The sequence below is a fragment of the Muntiacus reevesi genome, chromosome 8 (assembly GCF_963930625.1).
Source record: "Muntiacus reevesi chromosome 8, mMunRee1.1, whole genome shotgun sequence".
NCBI lineage: Eukaryota > Metazoa > Chordata > Mammalia > Artiodactyla > Cervidae > Muntiacus > Muntiacus reevesi.
This window is the reverse complement of record NC_089256.1, coordinates 37396597-37423771: the sequence shown is the minus strand read 5'-3', so window position 1 is coordinate 37423771 and position 27175 is coordinate 37396597. Positions and strand designations below refer to the sequence as shown.

At 39.1% G+C, this 27175-nt stretch overlaps 1 protein-coding gene across 3 annotated transcripts in view; it reads left to right on the top strand.

Annotated features, from left to right (window-relative positions):
* USF3 (upstream transcription factor family member 3) overlaps positions 1-26517 on the top strand; it is a 49689-nt gene extending 23172 nt beyond the window's left edge. For all 3 annotated transcript variants that reach the window (XM_065942219.1, XM_065942218.1, XM_065942220.1), the window contains 5 exons: positions 641-705; positions 2042-2070; positions 4214-4296; positions 11095-11191; positions 13852-26517. In XM_065942219.1, coding sequence (XP_065798291.1) covers positions 659-705; positions 2042-2070; positions 4214-4296; positions 11095-11191; positions 13852-20291 — 6696 coding nt within the window. In that variant the 5' untranslated portion in view covers positions 641-658 and the 3' untranslated portion in view covers positions 20292-26517. The remainder of the gene's footprint in view (positions 1-640; positions 706-2041; positions 2071-4213; positions 4297-11094; positions 11192-13851) is intronic.
* The last annotated feature ends 658 nt before the right edge of the window (positions 26518-27175 follow it).

Here is a 27175-nt window from a genome sequence, read left to right as displayed (position 1 = left end):
ATATTTCCATGTAATATATGTATTCTTTAGTATCATGGTATTTTAAGTATTAATAGAATTTTCATACTCAAACTCAGATTTTAATGATTCTCAAGTGATAATGTTTAAAACTTCTAGTAGTTTGAAATGAAAGAAGCCCAGCAAATGAGTAAATGAATGAATGCTTGCTTCCATATGGGGGATAGCGTATATTTGTATACTTGTCACTTTTGGTTTTTCTGCATTTAGAAATAGAGAATGACCGTTGTTTTCAATTTTGTATCATGAGCAAAGAACATATTCTCCCAACTCAAGTATGTTTTACCTGTCTTTCCAGATCTTGCTCAAATCTATACCCCCTTTAGGCTTTTCTTGATTTCCAAATCTGTAATGATCTTTCTCTTCTCCAGTGTTCTCAAGCACTTCCTGGCTATATCTCACATTTTACATTCACCATGTTATCCAGCTGCGGGTTACGATATTTTTTGTCCTATTTTCTTATGCTTTTTTTCCTGTCCACAATACCTAATCCAGTGCTTTTTCATGATGTCATTTTTATTTTATTAGCATCTTGGTATTCAAACCAAATTGCTATTAATCAGTTTCTCCCAGATACTAGAATGCCTTTAGACTTTCTGACATGTTTTTTCATGCCTTGTAGGTTCCTATCACTGTAACCATGCCAGAAATGACAGAGAAAGAGACTCCTACAAAAAAGCAGCACAGGTATGAAGCCACAGTCCAAAAATAATACAGTTTTGGCAGATAAGCAGAATTTGTCCCCACTTTTTGAAATAGGTAGTCCTTTAGGGAACTTTAATTTGGAAGTGTAGAAAACCATTACTCTTCAAAAATAGCTGTCGATAAATATAAATAGATATATGGAAAGGGGTTTATAGTTAAAATGTACCTGTCCTTTGAATTCTGCTAGCAGTATAAGTGGTAAAATGACTATCAGTAGTTAAAACAGTATAATACCTAAATATATGCTAAATTTTTAGTTTCTTCTGAGATTTTTACTTGCATTCAATATTAGTCTTTGTGGTGGACGCAAAGTTCACTTAGACTGAAGTCAGTTTGAATAGACATTTTGTGACATTACGAACCATTAATGCCAGTATGCACATCAATATAACATTAGTTCTGGTTCCTTGTATAATACCTCCTTCAGAATTTCTGTCATTTTGGGCAATATTTTTGCTTAGAATTGCATGACCAATGGTTCCATTATTAAATATTACAATCATTGTTAGAGATTAGATAGCTATTAGAGAATGCTTATGTATTGAATAGTGGTATATATGGGAAAATTGGTGATTTTAGTAGATCAGCTTTTGAGAAAATGTAAGAATTTGGATAACCTAATGTACATAAATGCAAAAGATGTCTCAGATAGCAGTTGTTAATGTATGAGTGGTGGTGCCTGCCACACTTCCCTCCCTGGGATTACAAGGTTCCTCTTTACTGTTTGTCTTCTTTACCCAGTCACCCCCACCCTTAGCCAGTGCCAGAGCAAACATTGGAAATCAGCTACAGTTGACCCTTGAACATAGTGGTAGTTAGGTTATAGCCAGACCTCTTATTCATGGTTCTTCCATATCCACGGTTCCATATCCATGGATTCAACCAACTCTGGTTCCTGTGGTACTATAGAATTCACTATTGAAGAAAATCTCTATATAAGTGAACAAGTCCCAGATGATGATGTTTAAGGGTCAACGGTACTTGGCATATCACTTTAGGAATTGACTAGCTCCTTAATTACATTTTTCAAATAGATCAGTTTTCAATGATTGATTTACTTCCCAACCAATGACTTTGGGGTAAGAGAAAATAGAGAATAGTAGTTACTTTCAGTAGTTGTGAATTCTGAATTTATACTGATGTATCTGTAGTCAAGTTTTTATACCATAATCTATTATTGAGAAAATTTTCTTTAAAATGGCTTCTTATTGATACAACAAATACAAATTCATCAAATTAATTTTTATGGTTCTCAAAATATAAAGTAAAATTTTTCCTATTATTTTCATGTTCCTATTATCTATATTTTTTGTTTCAGAAAGAAAAATCGGGAGACACACAATGCAGGTAGAAACAATACTTTAAATTTTATTTGTTAGCATTTTTTGTATTCAAAATGAAATTATACTGTAGCTGATTGTGTTTTCATGTTATGAGCACAGAATCATTATTCATTACATTCTAGGAAAGTGTTCTTTTATTGTTCGGGGTTTTATTTTTCATTTTTTAAAATTGAAGTAAAGTTGATGTGCAATATTATATAAATTACAAGTGTATGACATAGTGACTCACAATTTTTAAAAGTTATACTCCATGTATAGTCATTATAAAATATTGGCTGTAGTCCCTATGTTGTACAATATAGCTTATTTATTTTATACATAAAGATTTGTGCTGTATTGTTTTTAGTTGACAAAGTACTCCCTACGTCTCATGAAGACTTATAGTCTATTTAGCTAATTTAAGGATTAGTATACCTCTGGAGCTAGTGTTTTAAGTGATTTCACCCTCTGAGGAATTCCAGATATACTCCTTATGGAAAGAGTGATGGGTATGTGTCTGCAGAAATTTTAAAGGAGGCTAGCTGCCTACAGGAGTTGGGAAGCAGTGGCTATAGATTTTAAAGGTACTTGAAATGTGACCAGTTTTAAATTAAGTTGTGGAATCCTCAATTATAAGAAGAAATATAGAAAAAAAACTTCGCTTTTATCTTAAATATCAGAATTACAGGCCGTAACCCGGTAAACATTTATAGAAGTAATTGTGCATACTTTGACAATTTGATATATTGTTTAACATTTTATTTTCCATCAGGGACTGTGGTCAGATCTAAAAATATATATTTAGTTGTTTCGTTTACTCTATAAATAATATCTTCCTTTCCCTAAGCAAAGGAACCTGGGGAAGACTTTATCTATGGAAAGAAGTGTTGAACACTGATGGGACACTGCTGTTCCCCAGAATGGGAGTTCACTGCATGTGAATTCCCTGTTAGCACTGTGGATAGAGTCTTAATATTATTTTTGTTGTTGTTTTGTCTACACACATTAGAAAGTATGCTCTTAGATAACAACAAATATTATTGTTAGAGCTTTCAGAAGAATGGTGAGCTCTATTTTATTGCTCTTTGTGTTTTTTTTGCCTTATCAGTACATCTAAATTTTTTTTTTTTTGCCTTATGAGCTAAATCTTTTTATTGGAATTAAATGTCACATGGGACAATAAATATGTCCTGATAGTAATTTATTGAGAAAGTAAATCACTGTCATTGAGAGGGTGTTCTCACTGCTAGATTATGAGGCGAAAAATATATATTTGTGAAATAAGACCTACTTATGACAAAAAAAAAAAAAAAAAAGACCTACTTATGCTGTATCTGAAAGGTCATCTTCTTAGAAGTACTGAAATCCTTTGTTAAAAGGAAGATTTTAGAAAATTAACAAAATGTAAACCAATTTTTCTACTTTAAGTATCTTATAGAAACTATTTAGATAATCTCTTGGATCTTCTTGCCTCTTTCATACAGCTTTTAAAGTTGTAGCATGCATGCCTGGAACATTTCTCACAAGTTGTCAGTTGTCTAGCTCCTTAGATGGGGCAAAGTGAACAGCACAGACACCATAGAGAAAAATAAGTCACTGCCTTTTCTCATCTATTTTAAGTCACAACTAATAGCTATTTTTACTCCAAAAATGCCTTCTAGTCAGCCTAAAAGGTGTTTTAAAGTTCTTTACTCTGCCTGGAAAGGTCTAATTTGCTGTTTGCTATAAAGCAGCAGCTTTCCAGTAACATAACTAGTATTGGGTTCTTGAAATTTAGTTATCATTAAAATCTCTAATAGTTACTTGAAATATAATAATGACCTAAGAGTAATACAGTATTAGTAATTTTTTTTGTAGTTTGAATTTAATTATTACAGATCCCTTTATTTAAAATTCAAATAAAAGGTGATTAAATGTGGAGAAAGCTCTTCGGGAGGTGGGGGAGAGGAAAAAAGAAAAAAAAAGTACGGCTTGTATTGATTTCCGTAACACTAAACTTAGAATATGACATTCTTAGAAATCTTATTATGGTTATTTGCATTCAGTAGACACTGTTTGATAAGACTTTCTTTGAGATTTCTTTACCTAAAATTTCTTTACCCTTGGAGAATGAGGCACTTTGGCAGCAGTACTGCAAGGTTTGATAAATGAATTTTTTCTCTATCTAGTGGAGAGGCATAGAAAGAAGAAAATCAATGCTGGGATAAACAGAATAGGAGAGCTGATTCCATGTTCTCCTGCACTGAAACAGGTAAGAAATCCTCCTATAGTTTAACCAATTGCTTGTGATCAGGTAATTCCCTAAGTTGTTTCTGTGCTCAGAATGATTATTTTTGTTCCCTGTCAAAAAATGTTTTTTTAGAGTTAATAATCACCTCATTATTTTTCATTTGCTTGATTTTTTTATGTACATCTCTCTAATTCTTTCCACACCTCCCAACAGTCTCTTACTATAATTTCTGCATGGTCAAATTGCCATGAAATTTCATTTTCCCTATTTTTCCTTTAAGACTTTACTTCTGAACCCCTCTACCCTGCTTTTTCAGTCTCAATTAGTTGGTCTCTTTCAAATGTTCTGTTTTTGTCTTTGGCCAGGCAGCACATGGGGTCTTAGTTCCCTGACCAGGGACAGAACCCACACCCTTTATAGTGGAAGCACAGTCTTAGCTACTGGCTCACAGGGGAAGTCCTCAATGCTTCTGTTTTTAATTTCAGCTCTCATATTTTTAATTTCCACATCTTTTTTTCTTATTGTCTTTGTTCCGTTTATATTGTTTATGATGATGCAGTATTATCTCATCTTTGAGAATAATATATAGGGTTTTGGTTTTTAAAAATGTTTCTCCTCTGTTTTGATGTTTTGTCTTTCTTTTTGGAGACATTCCTTAAATGTTTAATGACACCTCAACTGTTTTTCATATTTGAGAAGGAGGTGCTAAAAAGCTGATTGAACAGGCTTATCTTTTGGTGGTCCTAATGGTTTAGTGATTGTCTGATGATCCAGTGTTGTTATTGTTGTTATTGAATGAGAAAATGCCAACATTTGTAGATTTTCTTCTTTTGGAATTAGCTATTAATTTTTATTTTATGGAGAAGGATCCTTCACCACCCTACCTAGTAGCGGGGATGGTGGGAAGAGGACTACCTCATTGCCATCATTCTGGGAGCTGGGGCAGGGAATGGGTGCTGGAGAGCCTCATGCTTTAGGAAGCATTGTTTTACTTCCCCACCCACCATGTTTTCACTTAGGAGCCTCATTTTGTCCATTTCTGTGCCATGAAAGTATCTCTGAGGCCGAAATCCTTGGGTTCAAATTTCACAGAAAATAAACTTGTCTCCTGTGGTTGGGGAGGAGTGGAAGTCATCCAGTTGCATAGGGTGTGTGTGGGGACTGGTTCTTATTACAAAAGAAGAATCTTTCTATCAGTCCCCTCAATTTTTAACCCCTTGCCTCACCCCACCTTCAATGGTCACTGGAGCTTCCCAGTCCCAAACCATCCCAGATGTTTGTTGGGGAGGGCCAGATCAATTTGTTCACTTCTCAACACTGTTTCCCTCAGCAAGTTCTTATAATTCAGTTTCTTTTCATTCTTCCCTGCAAGGTGGTACCCAGTCTTGCATAAATGTGTTTTTTAGTCTTCTTAAAAATATACTTTTTGTTTCCTTAACACAAAAGCAAACTTAAGGGCTGGCACTGTGTCTCCTGGTTGTTTCTCTTTCCACATATCTCAGTGTATAGTAACTGCTCAGTAAGCTTTGGTATTTGCCTAGTGAAATATTCCTCCTCTTGGGTTTTATTCCTACAAGTTTCTCTGAGAGGAAGCCATAATCGTTTCTTTCTTGGTGCCCTAGAGTGTGCAGTGCAAGTCAGTATCGGTTTCTAGAAGTTGAATAGATTTAGACTTTCTTCACTTTTGCCTCATGTCCCCACCCCTGTCTGCAGTAGAGAACAGAAGGTGGGCATTATCAATTGCTTTTGTCTCAACTTTTGCTTTAAGAAAGGACATTATCTTAGTTTTAGTTTTATGTAGTCCCTTTTGTTTATTTTTGCTATTGTTTCCCTTGCTTTAGGAGACAGATACAAAGAAATATTGTGGCAATTTATGTCAAAGAACGTTCTGCCTGTGTTTTCTTCTAGGAGTGTTAACGGTTTCCAGTCTTACATTTAACTCTTTAATCCATTTTTGGTTTATTTTGTGTATGGTGTGAGAAAATTTCCAATTTTATTCTTTTACGTGTAGCTGTCCAGTTTTCCCATGTACTGAAGAGATTGTCTTTTTTCCTCAAAGTATTCTTGGTTCCTTTGTCATAGATTGAAGTGTTGTGAAGTCGCTCAGTCGTGTCCGACTCTTTGTGACCCCGTGGACTATAGCCTACCAGGCTCCTCCGTCCATGGAATTCTCTAGGCAAGAATACTGGAGTGGATTGCCATTTCCTTCTCCAGGGGATCTTCCCGACCCAGGGATCGAACATGGGTCTCCCGCATTGCAGGCAGACGCTTTAACCTCTGAGTCACCAGGGAAGCCCTTGTCATAGATTAATTGACCATAAACAGATAGGTTTATTTCTGGGCTCTCTATTCTGTTCATTGCTCTGTGTGTGTGTTAGGACAGTACCATATTGTTTTGACTACTGCAGCTTTGTAGTATAATTTGAAATAAAGGAGCATGATACCTCCAACTTTTTTCTTCTTCAAGATTGTTTCCATACAAATATTGAAATTGTTCGTTCTAGTTCTGTGAAAAATGCCATTGGAATTTTGATTTTGCATTGAATCTGTAGATTGCCTTGAGTAGTATGCTCATCTTAACAATATTAATCCTTTCAAACCATGAGTGCAAAAATTACTGGCCAATATCACTGATGAATGTAGATGTAAAAATTCTCAACAAAACGTAAGCAAGTCGAATTCAAAAGTACGTTAAAAAATCATAAACAATGATCAAGAAGGGTTTATCCCTGGGATGCAAGGATGGTTCACTCTCTGCAGAGCAATCAATGTTTTATACCATATCAATACAATGAAAAATAAAAATCATATGATCATCTCAATAGATGCAGAAAAAACTTTTGACAAAATTCAATATTCATTTATGATAAAAGCTCCCAACAAAGTGGCTATAGAGAAAACATACCTCAGCATAACAAAGCCATATTTGACAAGCCCACAGCTAACACCCAGTGGTAAAAAGTTGCAAGCATTTCTTCAGGACAAGAATGCGCACTCTTGCCACATTTACTCATCATAGTGTTAGAAGTGCTAGTCACACCCCAGTATTCATTGCAATACTATTTACAATAGGCAGGACATGGTAGCAACCTAGATGCCCATCAGCAGATGAATGGGTATGTATATATAGGTAGAATATTACTCAGCCATAAAAGGGAACAAATTTGAGTCAGTTCTAGTGAGGTAGATGAACCTAGAGCCTGTTATACATAGTGAAGTAAGTCAGAAAGAGAAAAACAAATATCATATATTAATGCATATAAATGGAATCTAGGAAAATGATACTGATGAACATATTTGCAGGGCAAGAATAGAGATGCAGACATAGAGAACTTGGGGACACAGTGGGGGAAGGAGAGGGTGGGATGAATTCAGAGAGTAGCATTGAAGCATTTACATTACCATATGTAAAATAGTGGGAAGTTGCTTTATAACACGGGAAGTTCAACCTGGTGCTCTGTGACAACCTAGAGGGGTAGGGTGGGATGGAGGGGTGGGAGGGAGGTTCAAGAAGGAGAGGGCATATGTATATTTCTGACTGATTCATGTTGTGTGGCAGAAACCAACACAACATTGTAAAGTAATTATCTTCCAATAGAAAAAAAGTGCTAGCCACAGAAATCAGATAAGAAAAACAAATAAAATGAATCTAAGTTGGAAAGAAAGAAGTAAACTATTACTCTTTGCAGATGACATGATATTCTTCATAGAAAATCCTAATGATGCCACCAGGAAACTACTAGAACTCATGAATGAATTTAGTAAAGTTGTATGATACATTTGCAGCATACAAAATTAACATACAGAAATCTGTTATGTTTCTATACACTAAGAGCTAACTATCTGAAAAAGAAACTAAGAAAACAATCCCATTTATAGTTGCGTCAAAAGCTATAAAATACCTAGGAATAAATCTAACTAAGGAGGTAAAAACCATACTTGGAAAACTATAAGACACAGGTGAAAAAAATTAAAGACGACACAATCAAATGGAAAGATATACCATGCTCAAGGATTCGAAGAATTAATATTGTTAAAATGACCATAATATCCAAAGTATGTTTTTAAAAATTAAAACATACTTAAAAATCTTTTTATTGAAGTATGAAGTGAAAGTCACTCAGTCGTGTCTGACTCTTTGCGACACCATGGACTATATAGTCCATGGAATTCTCCAGGCTAGAATACTAGGGTAGGTAGCCTTTCCCTTCTCCAAGGGATCTTCCCAACCAGGGATTGAGCCCAGGTCTCCCACATTGCAGGCGGATTCTTTACCAGCTGAGCCACAAGGGAAGACCAAGTATACTGGAGTGGGTAAGCTACCTCTTCTCCAGCAGATCTTCCCGACCCAGGAGTCAAACTGGGGTCTCCTGCATTGCAGGCAGATTCTTTACCAACTGAGCTATCAGGGAAGTATTATTGAAGTATAGTTGGTTTATAATATTGTGCCAATCTCTACTGTACAGCAAAATGATTCAGTTATATGCATATATATATTTCTTTTTTAAAAATTCATTTCCATTATGGTTTATCCCAGGGCTATCCCTGTGCTATACAGTGGGACCTTGTTGTTCATGCATTCTAAATATGATAATTTGCATCTACCAACCCCAGACTCCCAGTCCATCCATCTCCCTCCCCACCTCCGCCTTGGCAACCACAAGTCTCATCTCAATGTCTGTGAGTCTGTTTCTGTTTCGTGGATAGGTTCATTTGTGCCATGTTTTAGATTCCACATGTAAGTGATATCATATGGTGTTTGTCTCTTTCTGACTTACTTCACTTAGTATGATAATCTCTAGTTGTATCCATGTAACATACTGTTTATAGTATCCTTATATTTGGATTTTTTAAAAAAAGATATGTGTGTATGTGTTGGTGTATACATATATATCTATATCTATATCTATATATATATACACACACACATACATATACATATATATAACATATACATGTATTGGCATGTAATATTTCTGGAAAGATACTTAAATAACTTGGTTGACTCTGGAAAGGGCTTTAGAGGGCTAAAGTCAAAAGGGATGTGCTTTTCATTATATATCTCTTCATTATTTACATTTTTTATAGTATGTATATATTATGTTTTCCATTTAAAAAATTTGATTAAAGAGTATAGGGACTTTGACGTAAAATACAACCTTTCTGTAAAAGCTTAGGAATGGAATATACTAGGAGCATGGCACCAAAACTCAACCAAGTGACATTGTTATCTCAACCTACTATTTAAAATAATTTGTAGTTGTGGTTGACAGAGTAAAGTATAACATTAAAATCTGAAATTTTTGCATGGTCTTAAAGGCCCTCACTGGCTTGTCTCCTCCCACTGTTTCCCTATATACTTGCCTTTTGTCTTATTCATCTCATTTGTCTCATTCTGTTCCTCCAACATGCCAAACTCAACCCTGCCTGGGGGCCTTAGTCCTTGCCAGTTCTGCTGCTTGAGCCTTCTTTCTCCAGATGTCCATGGGGCATGCATTCTTATACTCCCTTCAAATTTTTCCTTAGACATCACCTCACAGAGAGCCTTCCTCAGCCTCCCTTTATGAAATATATTGTAGCAGAATGTCTAAGTCAGTTTGGGTTGTTCTAAGAACATTATCATAGACTGAGTGACTTAAACAACAGAAATGTATTTTTCACAATTCTGGAGACTGGGAGTCCCAGATCAAGGTGCCAGCTGGTTTGGTTCCTGATGTGGGCTTTATTCTTGGTTGTGTCCTCACATGGCAGAGACAGTGATCACCTCTCTCATGTTTTTTCTTCTAAGGGCAGTGATCTCATCCATGAGAATAGACCCTTATGACCTAATTATCTTCCAAAGGCCCCATCACTTCAGGGATTAGGGCCTCAACATGAATTATGGGGGGACACAAACATTCAGTCCGCAACACAGAGTAACCTCTGCCATCTCTGTGACTCCTTCCTTACCCTTCTTTACTATTATTTTTTTTTTAATATCTTAGTTAACTGTACATCAATAAAGTTTAAAAAAATAAGGAATAACAACATAGTTCTTCTAATGAGTCCAAGAAATAATGCGTTTGAAGTACTTAACATAGGACCAGACGTATAGTAGCTACAAGTACCTAACACTTATGAAGCACTTTTCTTTATACCCCATCGAGTTCTAAGAGTCTGTATTAAAGCCTTTAACCTTACCACACCTTCAAGGTAGACACTTTTATTATCCCCATTTTACAAATGAACTGAGGTTTAGAAAGAATAAGTTACTTTCCCAAGTTACAAAAATGCTAAGTGGAGGAGCCTGCACGCCCATCCATTATGCTATGTTGTGATTCTAGCACACAGTAAATATTCTAGTAAGAGAGGAACAATTCCTGCAGTTTACCCAAGGAAATACAGAATTCCAGAACAGAGAGGCCTATGAAGGAGTTCCTAGAGAAAGATGCATCTAAACTCGAACTGGAGCCTGGAGGGGAGATGACTTGATTAAAAGAGTATAAAAGACCCTACTTTATTTCTCTTGATAACACTTATCACCACCTGATTTTATTTGTAAATATAAATATTTTTATATAATAATTCCTCGTAAACAAGTAATATTCCTCAAGGTTCAAGAACTTTGTCCTTTTTGTTTATTACATCCCCAGTGCCTAGAACAGAGCCTCAGTAAATACTTAATAAATAAAAGGTGAATAGTAGTTTTTGAATACAGTGCCAGTTTTAAGTTGTGAAAAGATATGTATCATACATATTGGAAAAACCAAAGTTGTAACTTTCTTCTGGTGAGTTCTTAACCTCCAGTGAAACATTTAAATGGTTGACTTTCTTTGACAGAGCAAGAATATGATCCTGGACCAAGCCTTTAAGTACATAACAGAATTGAAAAGGCAGAATGATGAGCTCCTGCTTAACGGAGGAAACAATGAACAAGGTAAAGATTTTGAGATTCTTACTTTTCATTGTTTTTTCAGTGTTCAGGTCTTTGTGTCACAGTGCAACTTACGATACTGTATTAGTATCGTAATACAGAAGGCTTTTTTGCCCCGAAACATTATTAAGGCCATGTATTCAGTGGGTCTGTGAGAATAGTGTTGCAAATGAGTTCAGCCTTTATTCAAGTTTACCTCTTCCCCTCTTCTTTGAGCAATTCTTACCTTGTAGGCATACACAGTTTTCATTTTATACTCTTTTTGTACTTCCTGTTTGCTTAACTCATGAATAGTTCTGTTTCTCCTTTATTCTAGATGGATCTCCCAGCTAGGGGAAATCCCATAAGAGGATGTAGGGGGAGTCCTGCTCAGTGTAACTTAAAAACAGGTATATGCCTGTGTCAACCCTCAACTGTGAATTAACTCAAAAGGCCAAAGCATTCAGTTCATAATTGTGTGTATTGCATGTACTTCCTGATCATTTAATAATATTGATTTTTAGAGGTGACTTTTTTATGCTGTCAGATGAGTTCTGTTTTCCCACTTGCACTGAAGAGAAGATTTCCTTATGACAGCTGAAAAAAAACATACCCCAGGCAAGTATAAAGCTCTGAGGGGTAGGGCAGTTTGAGCCATCTTTCATTTATGTCTCTGAGAAGAGCAGAGAGAGAATATCCTATGACAACTCAGTAGGTCACCTTAAAAGGAGAGAAACAAAGGTGGACTTATTGAGGTGGAGATGATGCAAAGCAGTGATTATTGTAAGAAATGAGGAGGATACTGGAAAGCACATCTAGAAGGTCAGCGCTCCGAATTCTTGTTTACTTTTAAGTTAGATGACAACTTACCCCACCCGCCTCAGCCAGCTGTCTTTTGTGGTCCAGGTCCTGTTTTATGCTGCTGTCGGGCAATTAGATACAAAATCAATGTTTGGTAACCAATCAATGTTTGGCACTCACAAAAGGGATGATAAGGCTAGAGTGATGTATACGTTTCTAATGAGGGCTCCTCTGGTTTCATAGTCCAGTGTCTGAGGCCATCAAGTTACCTTAAGGAAAAGGGAAACTCAAGTCTCATGGGATCCAAGAGGAGCTGAATAGCCAGACCAGGAGTTGGGGGGGCACCTGAGGCCCCTTAAGTCCGATCGCGTTGTCGTTTCTGTCATCATCCTTTGTGTGTGTGTGCATCTGCTGTCTCTTCTTTTCTTCTCCCAACAGCTTCCTTCACATACTCACTGTCCATATGACAGTCTCACACAGTGACCACAGCAGTGGCCTTGGGAGTCAGGACCATCAGGGTTTGAGTCTTGGCTTCCTTTACTCAGCTCCAAGTCTCAGTCTTCCTATCTTAAAATGAGGATAATTGTAACATCTATCTGGTCAACTTGAAACAAATTATATGGTTATTCTGAACCTGTTTCTTTACATCTAAAAGTAGTGATGACAAAGGTAGTTCCCATATCCTGGTCGTTATGAGGATTAAAAGAGATACACAGGTAAAGCACTTAGAGTAAAGCCCAGAACATAGTAAATGTTTGATAAATGTTATTTGTTGTTGCTACTATTTTTATTATTGTTAAATGAGATAGTGAATGAAAAGTACCAGGCATATAGTAAGTGTGCAGTAAGTGAAAACAATCATCTTTATTATTTGGTCCATGATAATTGTGCTTTAATTTCTGATGTCTGTAGCACATTGGTTTCTTTATTCTGTGTCTCCTGTTTAAATACCTGAGAAAAGCAATTTGATAGTCTCAGCTCCTCCTTGTTTGAACAGAACTTTTTATTTCAGGCTACCAGGGAGGGTATTGGCCTTGAGGGTCTGCTGCCTTTGGCGGAGGGAGTGGTGAATACCTACCACTATGACAAGGCAGGTGGAGCTATATAGGGTCACAGAGCGTAAATACCAGCAGCCAAGCCTAACCCTTAGCAGGATCCATGAGTGAGGCTGTCTCTTTTAAAATGGTTTAGGGCATCACAGATATCTTCATTCCTCAGTAGAGTACATGGCCTTACCAAGGAAAATGCAACCATTGATGCTTTCTTCTCGCCCTCCCACCTTACTTCTTACATGTTCTACTTCGTCTCTATTGTTTCAAAGCCGTTTATAATAGAGACTGTCTGGAGTTCCCTGGTTGCCTAGTGGTTAGGATTCTGAACTTTCCCTGCTATGACATGGCTTCAGGGTGCTGAGATTCCACAAGCTGTGTGGCAGGTGTGGTCGGTTGGGGGAGGGGGAGAAAGACTGTTACCACCATAAGTAATGTTTGTTATTTTAACATTGAAATGCTAGTATATTGATATTCAGTGTTATTTTCCTAGCATGTTACCATGATAGCAGTATGTCTTTCCTTGCTTCACCTTTTTAGCTGCCCTATTTTGAATTCGGTAATTTTGAGATTTCTACCTAATGAGTAATTTTTGACCTTTGAGTTGTTGATCTTTAAAGATATGTACTTTTAAAAGGATTGAGATAGAGGTTTGAGACACCATTCTAAAAAGAAGAAAGAACTTATATTGTAAAAGAGCTGAAGATTCTCAGTTGAGGTATTTAGACTGCTAAAATTAGAATTCAGTAGCTCAGCATACAGCTCTTTCTTAAATTAATGTAAATACTGACATTTAGAGGTAATTTAAAAATTTTTTTCTTTTTGATATCATAGCTGAAGAAATCAAAAAGCTACGTAAACAACTGGAAGAGATTCAAAAAGAAAATGGCCGATATATTGAATTACTAAAAGCAAATGACATATGTTTATATGACGACCCCACAATCCACTGGAAAGGAAATCTTAAAAATTCAAAGGTCTCTGTTGTTATTCCCAGTGACCAGGTTCAAAAAAATATCATTGTTTATTCCAGTGGGAGTCAGCCTGGTGGAAACAGCCAGGGAACAGCTGTTCAAGGGATAACCTTTAATGTTGGTCATAATTTACAAAAGCAAACTGCCAATGTGGTGCCAGTACAGAGGACTTGCAATCTTGTGACTCCTGTGTCTATTTCTGGAGTTTACCCTTCTGAAAACAAGCCATGGCATCAGACCACGGTTTCTGCATTGGTTGCCAACCAGCCTGTTCCTCTTTGTCTTCCTGCTGCTCTTTCTGCTCAAAGCATTCTCGAGCTTGCCACCTCCGAAAGCGAGGCGGGTGCGCTTGGTCCCACCAGCAGCTCACTGATCGGGGTTCCTGTTGGGCCTGAACCACCCCAGCATCGTTCATTGCATGCATGTCTAAATGATCAAAATTCTTCTGAAAATAAGAAGGGGCAAGAAAGCCCCCAAGTATTGAAGAAAACGGTCCCTTGTGCCACAAGCATCTCCTACAGCTGCTCAGCAGCTGCCACTCAAGGAGAGCCTGGAAGCGAGTCCTGCCTGAGCACCCAGGATTGCAGAAGTGATCTTCAGACCACCCTGGTTCTGTCCGTCACCACTGCAGTCTGCTCCCAGCCTCCCAGGTCTGCCGGCGATTCTCGTGTAGCAAGCAGTAGCAAGGGTGCAGACTCCACAAGTGTTACCATGGTAGTGACCCCGTCTGTCCCTGGAGGAGGGATGACCACCATGCCTGTAAGCACCCTTTCTTCAAACCCTATGGACAGTGGTTGGACCCTTTCTTGTTCTTTGCCTTCTTCAGCTGTCAGTGCTTCAGATTTGAAAAACATGAATAGCCTTACCCGAATTTCCTCAGCTGGAAACACACAGACGACGTGGACTACTTTGCAACTGGCGGGAAACACTATTCAGCCCTTAAGCCAGACACCATCTTCTGCTGTGACCCCGGTATTAAATGAGTCTAGCACTAGCCCCACGACAGCCAATCACAGTAGATGTGTGGCTCCAGGCATCAGCTTGAATAATTCCTTTCCAGCAGAGGGGCAGCCAGTTGAGCAAGTAGTTGTAACCTTGCCTTCCTGTCCACCTTTACCTATGCAGCCACTGATCACCCAGCCACAAGTTAAATCTCAGCCTCCAAAAAGTATCCTCCCATTGAATTCCGCCATGCAGGTGATTCAGATGGCTCAGCCAGTGGGGTCGGCTGTTAATGCAACTCCTGCTAATCAGAATGTTATCATCCTTCAACCACCCAGCACCACCCCATGCCCAACAGTGATGAGGGCAGAGGTTCCCAACCAAACAGGAGGTCAGCAGATAGTCATCATCCAGGCAGCTAACCAGAATACTTTGCCACTTCTCTCTGCTCCACCTCCTGGTTCTGTTCGACTCCCTGTCAATGGAGTCAGTGCTATTATCGGGTCTAACAATTCAGTGCAAAATGTTTCCACCCCGCAGACTTTTGGAGGAAAGCACCTTGTCCATATATTACCACGACCTACATCTTTATCAGCATCAAATTCCACACAAACTCTTTCTGTTACTGTATCCAGCCAACAGCAGCCTCAAACCATTTCTTTAAACGGACAGCTCTTTGCTTTGCAGCCTGTGATGTCTTCATCAGGAACTACAAATCAAACCCCTATGCAAATTATTCAGCCCACCACCAGCGAAGATCCAAATACCAATGTTGCCCTGAATACATTTGGCGCTTTGGCCAGCCTCAATCAAAGCATATCGCAGATGGCTGGGCAAAGCTGTGTACAGTTGTCTGTTAGCCAGCCAGTCCATCCTCAAACTGCTGCAAATAGTCAAATTACCCCAGCTAACTGTATTTCATTAACAACTGTAGCACCTCCCGTGACAACAGATAATTCAGCCACACTACCCAGTACTTATAACCTAGTGACTACTCCCTCAGTGAACACTGTGGCTTGTTTGCCTATCACGAAGGCAAAAAGGTTGAATAAGAAGCTGGGTGTCAAGAAACACTTAGCCGCTAACAAGTCAGCCTGCTCCCTGAATCCAGTCAGAGATGTGGGCAAGTCAGATGGCCCCAGCACTGAAGGTTCCGCAGAGCCATCATGTAATGATGAACTTCTGGAAAGCCTCCCTGGTGTGTTACCATCTGCCACTATGTCCCAGACAAATAGTGTAAGTGTTTCTGGTTCACATTCTTTGAATGTTCTGAATTCTGAATCAGTGATGCCTGAGTCTGTACCCAAATCTAAGTCAGCCGAAGAGTCTAGCTCACCCTCCCAAGAATCTGTAACAAGTGAACAATTTACAATGGCCCCAGCAAAATCCAAAGATTCTCTCCCCATTTTGCAACAAGAGACATCTCAGGATAAGCCACCAAGTAGTTTGGCGTTGCCAGAAGCTGCCAGATCCCGCATGTCAGCCAACGTGTTGATTTCCTCTGCGAATGATGCCCCCGTTTTGGTCTCTCAGGTTCCTCATTTGTCATCTACCACAAGCACTACAAGTACTGACTGTGTTTCTGAGGTAGAAGTCGTTGCTGACCCTTGCAGGGTTGAGCAAGAGTCATCAGATACAGTACAAACCACAGGTCTCTTAAAGGGGCAAGGTTTAACTGTACTGCTGTCCGGTCTTGCTAAAGAAAAAGACCCTCAGAAATCATCTCTTTCAGTCCAGGTGGACCATCCTGACTTTTCTTCAGAAAATTCTAAAATAGTTGATTCAAATGTTGAATTGCATCCCAAACAGGAGCTATTACTGATGAGCAGTGATGATAGAGATCCAGGACAGCCTCATTCCTGCATCCCTGACCAGGAGGTTATTAATGGTTCTTTGCTCACCAGTAGGCAGGCTGACTCTCCTATGTCAACCAGCTCTGGCAGCAGTCATAGTTTCTCAGTTGCATCTATGCTTCCTGAAACAGCCAGAGAGGATGTCACCAGCAATGCAACGACTAATACATGTGACAGCTGTACCTTTGTGGAGCAAACTGATATAGTTGCTCTTGCAGCACGAGCTATTTTTGACCAGGAGAACCTTGAGAAGAGAAGAGCTGGTACCCAGGTACCACCTGATATACGGGAAGTTCCTTCAAAGCCTTCTGAAGCATCCTCTTTAGAGGGAGACCAGCCTTTCAAAACACAGATATCTAAAGAGAATGGTCCAGGACAGGCAGAAGCAACACCAAATGAATTTAATTCTCAGGATTCAATTGAAGCCACTGTGGATAGGCCCCTTGAAAAACCAAGTTGTTCTATAGGAATGAAAACATCAAATGCCTCTTTACAGGTTTCGACTTCCCAGCCAACAAGCATCACCAGTTTAAGTGTGAATAATCTTATCCACCAGAGTACCCTCAGCCATCCTCTGGTCAGTTGCACTGGTTTATCCCAAACTTCAGAACAAACAACTGTTCCTACAACAGTGAATCTGACAGTTTCATCTGGCTCCTACGGCAGTCAGCCTCCTGGACCATCCCTGATGACCGAATACTCCCAAGAACAGCTAAGTACTATGGCTGGTACCGTACCAAACACACCAATTCAAGAGCCACTCTTAAAGCCAAGTCAAGAAAGCCGTAAAGACTCTGCTAAGCGTGCTGTCCAGGATGACCTTTTACTGTCTTCAGCTAAACGTCAGAAGCATTGTCAGCCAGCCGCCCTCCGGCTTGAAAGTCTGTCCCTGATGAGCCGAACTCCAGACAGCATTTCCGATCAAACTCAAATGATGGTTGGTCAGATCCCTCCCAACTCTTCAAACTCAGTTGTGCCTATTAGCAACCCAGCACACGGGGATGGCCTCACCCGATTATTTCCGCCTAGTAACAACTTTGTGACCCCCGTGTTGAGGCAGACCGAGGTTCAGTGTGGTTCGCAGGCTTCCATTGCCGAGCAGCAGACAGCCCAGGCTAGCCAACATCTGCAGGCCCTGCAGCAACATGTTCCAGCTCAAGGGGTACCTCACCTGCATAGTAACCACCTCTACTTAAAGCAGCAGCAGCAGCAGCAGCAAGCAGGGCAGTTGAGAGAGAGGCATCACTTGTATCAGCTGCAGCGTCATGTACCTCACGCAGAGAGCTCTGTCCACTCTCAGCCCCACAGCGTCCACCAACAGAGAACTCTGCAACAGGAAGTTCAGATGCAAAAAAAGAGGAATCTTGTTCAGGGCACTCAGGCCTCTCAGCTGTCTTTACAACCCAAGCATCATGGAACTGACCAATCCCGACCCAAGAGTGGTCAGCCGCACCCACACCATCAGCAGATGCAGCAACAGATGCAGCAACACTTTGGAAGCTCCCAGGCAGAGAAGAGTTGTGAAAACCCTTCCACCAGCCGGAACCACCAGAGCCATCTCAGTCAAGATATTCTGCACCAGCAGGAGGTGGGAAGCCGGCAGCAAGCTCCAGGGGTTTCTTCTGAACACGTATCTGGGCATAATCCAATGCAGAGGCTGTTGACATCAAGAGGCATAGAGCAGCAAATGGCATCCCAGCCGAGTATTGTGACGAGACCTTCAGACATGACCTGCGCTCCACACAGGCCGGAGAGAAACAGAGTTTCTAGTTACTCTGCTGAGGCACTCATTGGAAAAACATCTTCTAATTCAGAGCAGAGAATGGGTATATCAATTCAAGGTTCCAGAGTTTCAGATCAACTTGAAATGAGAAGCTACCTTGATGTTCCCAGAAACAAGAGTTTAGCCGTTCATAATATGCAGGGTCGTGTGGACCATACTGCCTCAGATATCCGCCTTTCTGACTGTCAGACGTTTAAACCAAGTGGAGCCAGTCAGCAGACCCAGAATAATTTTGAAGTACAGTCTTCAAGAAATAATGAAATAGGTAACCCTGTATCATCCTTGAGGAGTATGCAGCCCCAAGCTTTTCGTATTAGTCAAAACCCTGGTCCACCACCAGTCGACCGCCAAAAGCGATTACCTTATCCACCAGTTCAGAGCATCCCAACAGGAAATGCTATTCCAACAAGGGACAATGAAAATACATGTCACCAGAGTTTCATGCAGAGTTTACTTGCCCCTCACCTGGGTGATCAGGTCATTGGGAGTCAGAGATCCCTCTCAGAACATCAGAGGAATACACAGTGTGGTCCCTCTTCTGCAATTGAATATAACTGTCCCCCGAGCCATGAAAGTGTCCATATTAGAAGGGAGAGTGAGAGTCAGAGTAGGGAGAGCTGTGACATGTCCCTGGGCGCAATTAACACCCGGAACAGCACCTTGAATATTCCATTTTCAAGTTCTTCGTCTTCAGGAGATATTCAAGGTCGAAACACGAGTCCCAGTGTTTCTGTACAGAAATCCAATCCCATGAGGATTACTGACAGTCATGGGACCAAGGGCCACATGAACCCTCCAGTCACAACCAACATGCACGGAGTTGTAAGGCCAGCTTTGCCGCATCCGTCTGCGTCTCACGGAAATGCTGACCAAGGGCCTCCTGTACGTCAAACCAGTTCTTCAGTTCCCCAGCGATCAAGGCATCCATTGCAAGATAGCAGTGGTTCCAAAATTCGTCCACCTGAAAGGACTCGCTCTGGAAACCCAAGACATAGCAATGTCTTTGATCCAAGTCTTCCTCACCTTCCTCTGTCTACTGGTGGCAGTATGATTCTTGGACGCCAACAACCTGCTGCAGAAAAGAGAGGAAGTATTGTTCGTTTCATGCCGGATAGCCCACAAGTACCTAATGATAATTCAGTGCCTGACCAGCACACGCTATCACAAAATTTTGGTTTTCCTTTTATCCCTGAGGGTGGCATGAACCCACCAATAAATGCTAATGCTTCTTTCATTCCACAGGTTACTCAGCCTAGTGCCACTCGAACCCCAGCCCTCATCCCTGTGGATCCCCAAAATACTCTCCCCTCCTTCTATCCTCCATACTCTCCTGCTCATCCCACACTGTCCAATGATATTTCAATCCCCTATTTTTCTAATCAAATGTTCTCAAATCCCAGCACAGAGAAGGTAAACAGTGGAAGTTTGAATAACCGATTCGGATCAATTCTGTCTCCTCCCCGACCTGTTGGCTTTGCTCAACCAAGTTTTCCTCTTCTCCCCGACATGCCCCCAATGCACATGACCAACTCTCACTTATCCAATTTTAATATGACATCTTTGTTTCCAGAAATAGCTACAGCTCTTCCTGACGGCTCAGCGATGTCCCCTTTGCTTACGATAGCAAACGCCTCTGCCTCAGACTCTTCCAAGCAGTCCTCCAACAGACCTGCCCACAACATAAGCCATATCTTAGGTCATGATTGCAGTTCAGCTGTTTAAATACAGATTGACTAAACATAAGTGTAACGAGTGAGATTACAAATGTATCTCTGTGTGTGTTCACACATACATGCACAGGAAGAGAGAGGTTGTGTGAGTGTATCATCTCCTTGTGTTTGTCTAATCAGTTGCCAGTTATCTTCTGAATGTAGGGAAGCCATGTCAGAGATTAGTTGCATAGTAGGTTGTAAAAAAAAAATTATCTTTCATTTTTAACTGCACAGTGTGTGCTTTAAATTTCCCAAGCAGACTGACATTTTCAGGTTTGATTTTTAATCTGACATTCTCTAGATACTAATCGACTGGAAGTTGGGGGAAGTCATCTTGGCATGTCCTGGGTAGTAGGAAGGAACCTAGATTTTAAATTTGATTGTTGGTAATTTGTAAAATAGATAGTTGAGATAGTTGAGTTGCTCTCCAACAATACAGAAATTTCAATAGAACACAGTGACTCCTAACCAAATGCTGGCCAAGTGTATTCTGGAACAGTCTCTTACCCATGGCAGGTGTTGAATTAATGTAGAATGAATGTCCATGATTCAAGTCAAGCACTTAGCAAATAGGTGAGTTATTGAATCAACCTTTATTCCCAAGGTTTGGTTTAGTTAGAAGCTTCTTCCTTAATTATAACAATTCATAAATTATCTGAATTCCATGTCTTGTTTTCCAAACTAGGGAACCATCAGTTCAGTTCAGTCGCTCAGTCATGTCCGACTCTTTGCGACCCCATGAACCACAGCATGCCAGGCGTCCCTCTCCACCACCAACTCCCGGAGTTTACCCAAACTCACGCCCATTGAGTTGGTGATGCCATCCAACCATCTCACCCTCTCGCCCTTCTCCTCCTGCCCTCAATCTTTCCCAGCATCAGGGTCTTTTCAAACGAGTCAGCTCTTCGCATCAGATGGCCAAAATATTGGAATTTCAGCTTCAACATCAGTCCTTCCAATGAACACCCAGGACTGATTTCCTTCAGGATGGACTGGTTGGATCTCCTTGCAGTGCAAGGGACTCACAAGAGTCTTCTCCAACACCATAGTTCAAAAGCATCAATTCTTTGGCGCTCAGCTTTCTTTATAGTCCAACTCTCACATCCATACATGACTACTGGAAAAACCATAGCCTTGACTAGATGGACTTTTGTTGACAAAGTATTATCTCTGCTTTTCAATATGCTGTCTAGGTTGGTCATAACTTTCCTTCCAAGGAGTAAGCATCTTTTAATTTCATGGCTGCAATCACCATCTGCAGTGATTTTATCCTTTAATGTTCTAAGATCCTGTAAAGCGAAGGTCTTCCTTAAACGAGTAGCCTTAAAAGTGGAAAGCTAAACAGCAGAGTACATAGATGTTTTCCATTTCGTCCTTGCATTTTGCATCAGGCCATAAGGATGATAGCCAGTTGTACTGTGAGGTTTTGCATGTTCAGTTAAGGATTGTTTCATTCATTGAGTTTTGTTGTAGAATTCTCTCTTTGTTCTATTTATTTGATCTTGAAGTAGGTTCTTTGACATTTGTTTATTCTTTAGGGACTGATCACTAAATAGTGTGTTTGGAATCTACAGTGATTTGAGCCTTTTCAAATATTTCTGAACAGAGTCTTAATCTCTGTCAGTATTTTCACTTACTGATATTTATATTTAAGATATGGCATTGTATATTGCATTATTACCCTTCATTGTAGACTTACAATGAGAAGATGAGTTTGTTCATTGCTTTTCCTCATGGTAGATGTGAAATGGTGCTTCAAAAAATTGTCTTTATATAAGTTCATGTGTGTGAGTGTGTGTGTACTTGGACATAGATTTTAAGGTATAAACTAGCTCTTTCAAAATAGGCCTGCCATCTGAAAATAGGAAATTGGCACCTGAGACCTGCTGAAGAGTCGGACTTGATACAGAGTTTTTTTTTAAGCCCCGCTGAAATTAATAATGAATTTTGAATTTTAAAGATATATATTCAAAATTCATTTATTGCATTTTGAAAAGTTTATTAAAAGTTAAGATAACAATTGATGTGTACTGATATTTCAAGCCTGTTGCTTGTTTTTGTATTCTTCCAAAAATGGAATGGAGTGGGAAATATAAACTGTTCTGTCTGCTCTGTTAAAAAAGTTAACCCACAGACCAGCATTTTAGTTTTATTCTCATTTAAAAAAAAAAAAGCCTCTTAAGGCTTGGTTGGAGAAGGAAATGGCAACCCACTCCAGTATTCTTGCCTGGGAAATCCCATGGACAGAGGAGCCTAACGGGCTACAGTCCACGGGATCACAAAGAGTCAGACAGGCCTGAGCGACTGAACACATGCAGAAGGCTTGGTTAGAGCAGAAAACTCTAGGGAATACCTCTACTGCAGCAAAAGGGTCTGTAGTCTCAACAAAAGGGTCATCTGTGCCTCTCTAGCTGTTCTCACCAAATTCCCCTGCTGCTGGCGGAGGCAGCCTCCTCAGCACAAAAAATATACTGAAAACAAGGAAAATGTCTGTATTTTCTTCTTTCAGAATGGTCATGAGGAGAAATAGGAGAGCTTCATGAATAAGTTACTTAAACAAGAAAACAGGTAAACAGTTAAGACGTTTAACTGAGAAAAAATATGACATTTATAACTTAAATTAACTGAGTTTTAAGCTTTAACATTCAAGTTTTTTCTTGTACTTGAAAGGCCTAATCTGCCAATTTCAAGAACTGTTCTTAGTGTGTTCGGCTATATATCCTCCCTGTCTCTTTCCTACCTTCTCTTTCTCTTCCTCCTGCACACCCACACACATGTGCACGCATACGCGCGTGCACACACACACACACACACACACACAGTGGCGGTTGAGTTCTGAAAAACTGGGGACTGTTAGGTAAAATCAGAACGAAGGTAACAGGCTAAGGAGAAGCTGAATGTGAACATTCAGTGGAAAGGCCTCAAGCCTGGTACTTGCAGATATTTCTCTGTTGTCTCGATTGTCTTTTTCTGCTAAGCTGTCTTTAGAGATAATATTTACATTCCTCAGAACTTTCATTCCAAGCATATAACACTTTTGATCCCAAATGAGCCTCTACCCCTAAGTAAGGCTTATTTGACCATCTGAGGAAAGATGTGACCATCTGCAAATAATTTGGCCCCTTCTTCCATATAGCTCTAATTGTCTTACAAACATATGCGTATGTATGTGTTTATATATAAACTCAATTCTGAAAATGTTCAGAGCACAGTAATCTTACTTGATTTATAAGCACGATTATATGAGATTTACCAGCAGTATTAAGTATTTGATAATTAGAGCTACATGATTTGGGCAAGGAAATTATTTAATACATAACAATCTCTGGATTTTTTTTTTGGCAAACAAATGGCAGAGAACATAGTCAGTTTTGGTTATAGTAAATTTAATGTTATTCATGGTTTGCTAATATATGTCTACAGAATGTAAAATCATTTCTACAGATAAATTTGTAATTTCTAGAAACACAAACATGTATGAAGCATAAGTGAAACATTGATTAAATAATTTCTCTCCTGTTGTTACTGATCACCTGGAATCAATTTCAGAAAGATGTTGATTCCTCTAAACATTTAACACAGCAACTTCTGATAGGGTAAAAAATTTCATATTTCTTACCATGCAAAAATTTCTAATGTGTCAATCATGGATAAAAGAAATCAACTTTGATGTCATTTCTCTTTTTGGTACATACAAGTTGTTTGGGGATATTTTATACTATTCCAGGAAGTTTGTTTTTGTTTTTATGTTAAGACCTTTGCGGTGTTCCAGCAATGGTACCCTTTTTCTAAGTAAAGATTGTGCATTCTAGAGTGATCATGCAGTAAAGGGTCCGCATTCCAGAGTGATCATGCTTTATAAAATTTAATGTGTCAGAACTGTGGAAAGAGAAGAATGAGGAGGGAATCTTCTTTTTCAGTGATTTTCAGTCATATTTCAGAGTGAACTGCAATGAGGATTGACTTTTTAAAATTAGCCTTCTTAATATACAAATTATTTAAATATTTTAAAGATAATTCATTTGCCCTGCTCTTGCCTTCTAACATTAGCCATTTCACAGAGAGGCTGATATTTATACTCCAAAAAAGTGTGGAAATACATTTTAATGGGAGTGATGAACTTGAGAAAAGGTTGAGACTCTTCTTAGCTGTATCCTTCCTTTGATGCAAAGTACCCTAGGCTCTTATTTTCTTCTGTCTGCTCCATGTCAAAGAAGTGGCAGGGAACCCAGTCATTCCTTAGCTAAGTGATTACTCCTCTGCCTTGAAACATTTATTGGGCCTAGAGTCATTGTATCATACTCATACTCCCAAATCAATGATTCCCAAAGACCCAGCTTTGGAAATCACTGTATTCTATTAAGGGGCAAAGAGAATTCCCCAAAACAAAAGTAATTCAAGATTGACTGAAAATATTTAATGTGCCATATAATTTTGTTTCTTGTTTTGGAGAACTTGTTTTTTTTCCCCCATGGAGGAGTAAAGAAAGGGCAAAATCAGATGGCTTTGGGTTGATAGCCTTAGGAACCTGGCAGTCTTTGTTCTAATTCTGCTCTCTCTAAATCTGCCTTTGTTGATCACCTATGGCTGTGTACTTCTAGAGGGCAATAATAGTAAGTGATGATTTCTGATATACTTATGCAAATTAAAGGCCAGAAATTAGTTTCTTCTCTGATAACTTTTTGGCTGAATGAAACCATTTCTCCTTCTCATGTGAGTTCAACAGGAAAGGGTCCTTTATTACTTAATCATATTCTCCCTGTATTCTATACTTCTGTGTGAGCCCTAAGAGTGTTTCTTCTGGAGTCTGTGGGGGTCATCAAGTTCAGATTGTGGTGTTCTGGGAAGAAGTGTTGAGGACCTTCTTAGACACAGAACTTCTAGTTGTGCCCACATGCCTCTACCCGGAAACTGCACTTTATCTGCAACTGTGCCTCTGGTCTTAGGACCAGCCATTGGAACATACCACTCACCCACTCCTCTGTTACGGCAAAGGACCAGCCTGGTACATGCTGTGTAATCAAACACCTAGATGACAAATACAACTGACGTCTCTCACTGTTGCCTTATCATTCTCTGAGCCATCTTTAATGCTGATCTTATTTAAAAAAATAAATTTACTAGTTAGATGCAAGACTCGTTTTAAACTCAGAGCTTGTATGTGGTGGCCATTCAATATTCTTATTTCTAGATTTGCACAAACTTTGTCAACTGTAGTCTTTTTTCTGGTGCACGCGTGTGTTCAGATGCTTCATAAACATGAGCCTACCCGGGTTGAAAATATTGGGGATAATATTGAAAGTGGTGTTATTTTGGATGATTGCATAATCTGTCTCTAGGGATTTCATGAGATAGAGAAGATAAGTCTTCATTTGTAATTTGACATTTTAAAAAAATTATGAATTCTTTTTTTTTTCCTCAATTGTTACATACAGGTATACACCATGCTATGTCATAGGAACTTAAAGTTTACTCCATGTCAATCCCCTCTTCACTTTTCTAGATCTCTGTTCCCCCACCCCCTAAGTCTTAAAACCATTTTTTATCTGTGAGGTCACTGAGGCACTGGATTTGACTATATTGGTAACTTTTAGGGGGAACTGAACTGTTGATCTTCCAAAAGAAAGGGACCAGACAGTGTTGCTTAAAATGCTGCAGTTGTGTTACTGTGAAGAAAAGATTTGCTTCCACTTTCAACAGGAGATATATATATATATGCACACACACACATATATACACATATATATTCATTTCAGTAAAAATGGGTGGAAAAATCTGAGAACATAGTTCCCTTCACACTTTACTGATAGATACACTGGTTGAGAAGCTTACTGTAGGTCAGTCACCAGAAAAAAATCTAACTCTAGTACTTTCAGTATTTGTAATATTTGTATCTATTCCCATGCCAGCAATGTCTGCTGTGCACTGTGTCCTATTACTGTAAATCACCTGGTTTATAATTCTAATGGGAACTAATTTGTTTTGTAATGAATTCAGAGGAGATACGTATAATATGGCCGGGATTGTCCTACAGTTGTAAATAAGAATAGGTCCTGTTTATTTTGACATCTTTTTACAAATGCATTGTATTAGGGTGTGAATATTCTGAACCATGCTCTTGTTTAAAGTTTTGAAATTTTTATTGGTAAATGTAACATTTTAATGGTTGTAATAATTATTTGTATAGATATGAATATAGTATTTTATTTAAGAAAATAAACTTTGCATTTTTGCATTGTGAAGTCTGTCTTTTCTGATCATTGCATGTACCACTTCAAACCTGGTATTAAATGATTTGTCTTACATACTGAAGTTTTGTATTCAAGTAATCTTGAAATTTTGCCAAAATGTCCAAAAATGATATCATGACACATTGCCCATGGGGATTGTATTTCTGATCAAAGAATCAACGTCAAATCATAATTCTGATCAGTGCTGTACTTTTGCAGTAAACTGTACACTTCTATACTTACTGTGAAAAGTAGGATTAGAATTTCAGGTCTGGAGAGAACTGAGAGATGATTCAATTTAAATTATCCTCCTTGTATATTTATAGTGTCGGAAACAAGCACAAAATCACTTTGGGACAAGAATTAGGTCTTTCATTACAACTACCCACATCAATTTGTCACATCTTACAAGCATGAAGTTTGAGGGAAAAAAACATCACTGAGGAACTTGCACAGTGTAAAACTATGTAAAGTTTAAATGCCTATAAATCAAACAATTTGTCTTTTGGGGATAGCCTACAGATGTGGTAAAAAATTATAAATTCAAGAAATGATAAGCCTAATAAAGTTCAGGATGATGAATCCTTCCTAGGGAAGGAGGGAGGAGGAGAGTATTGAGAGTGCTACCTGTAAAAGATTTGTAGGGTTTATTGGATTGGAGAGC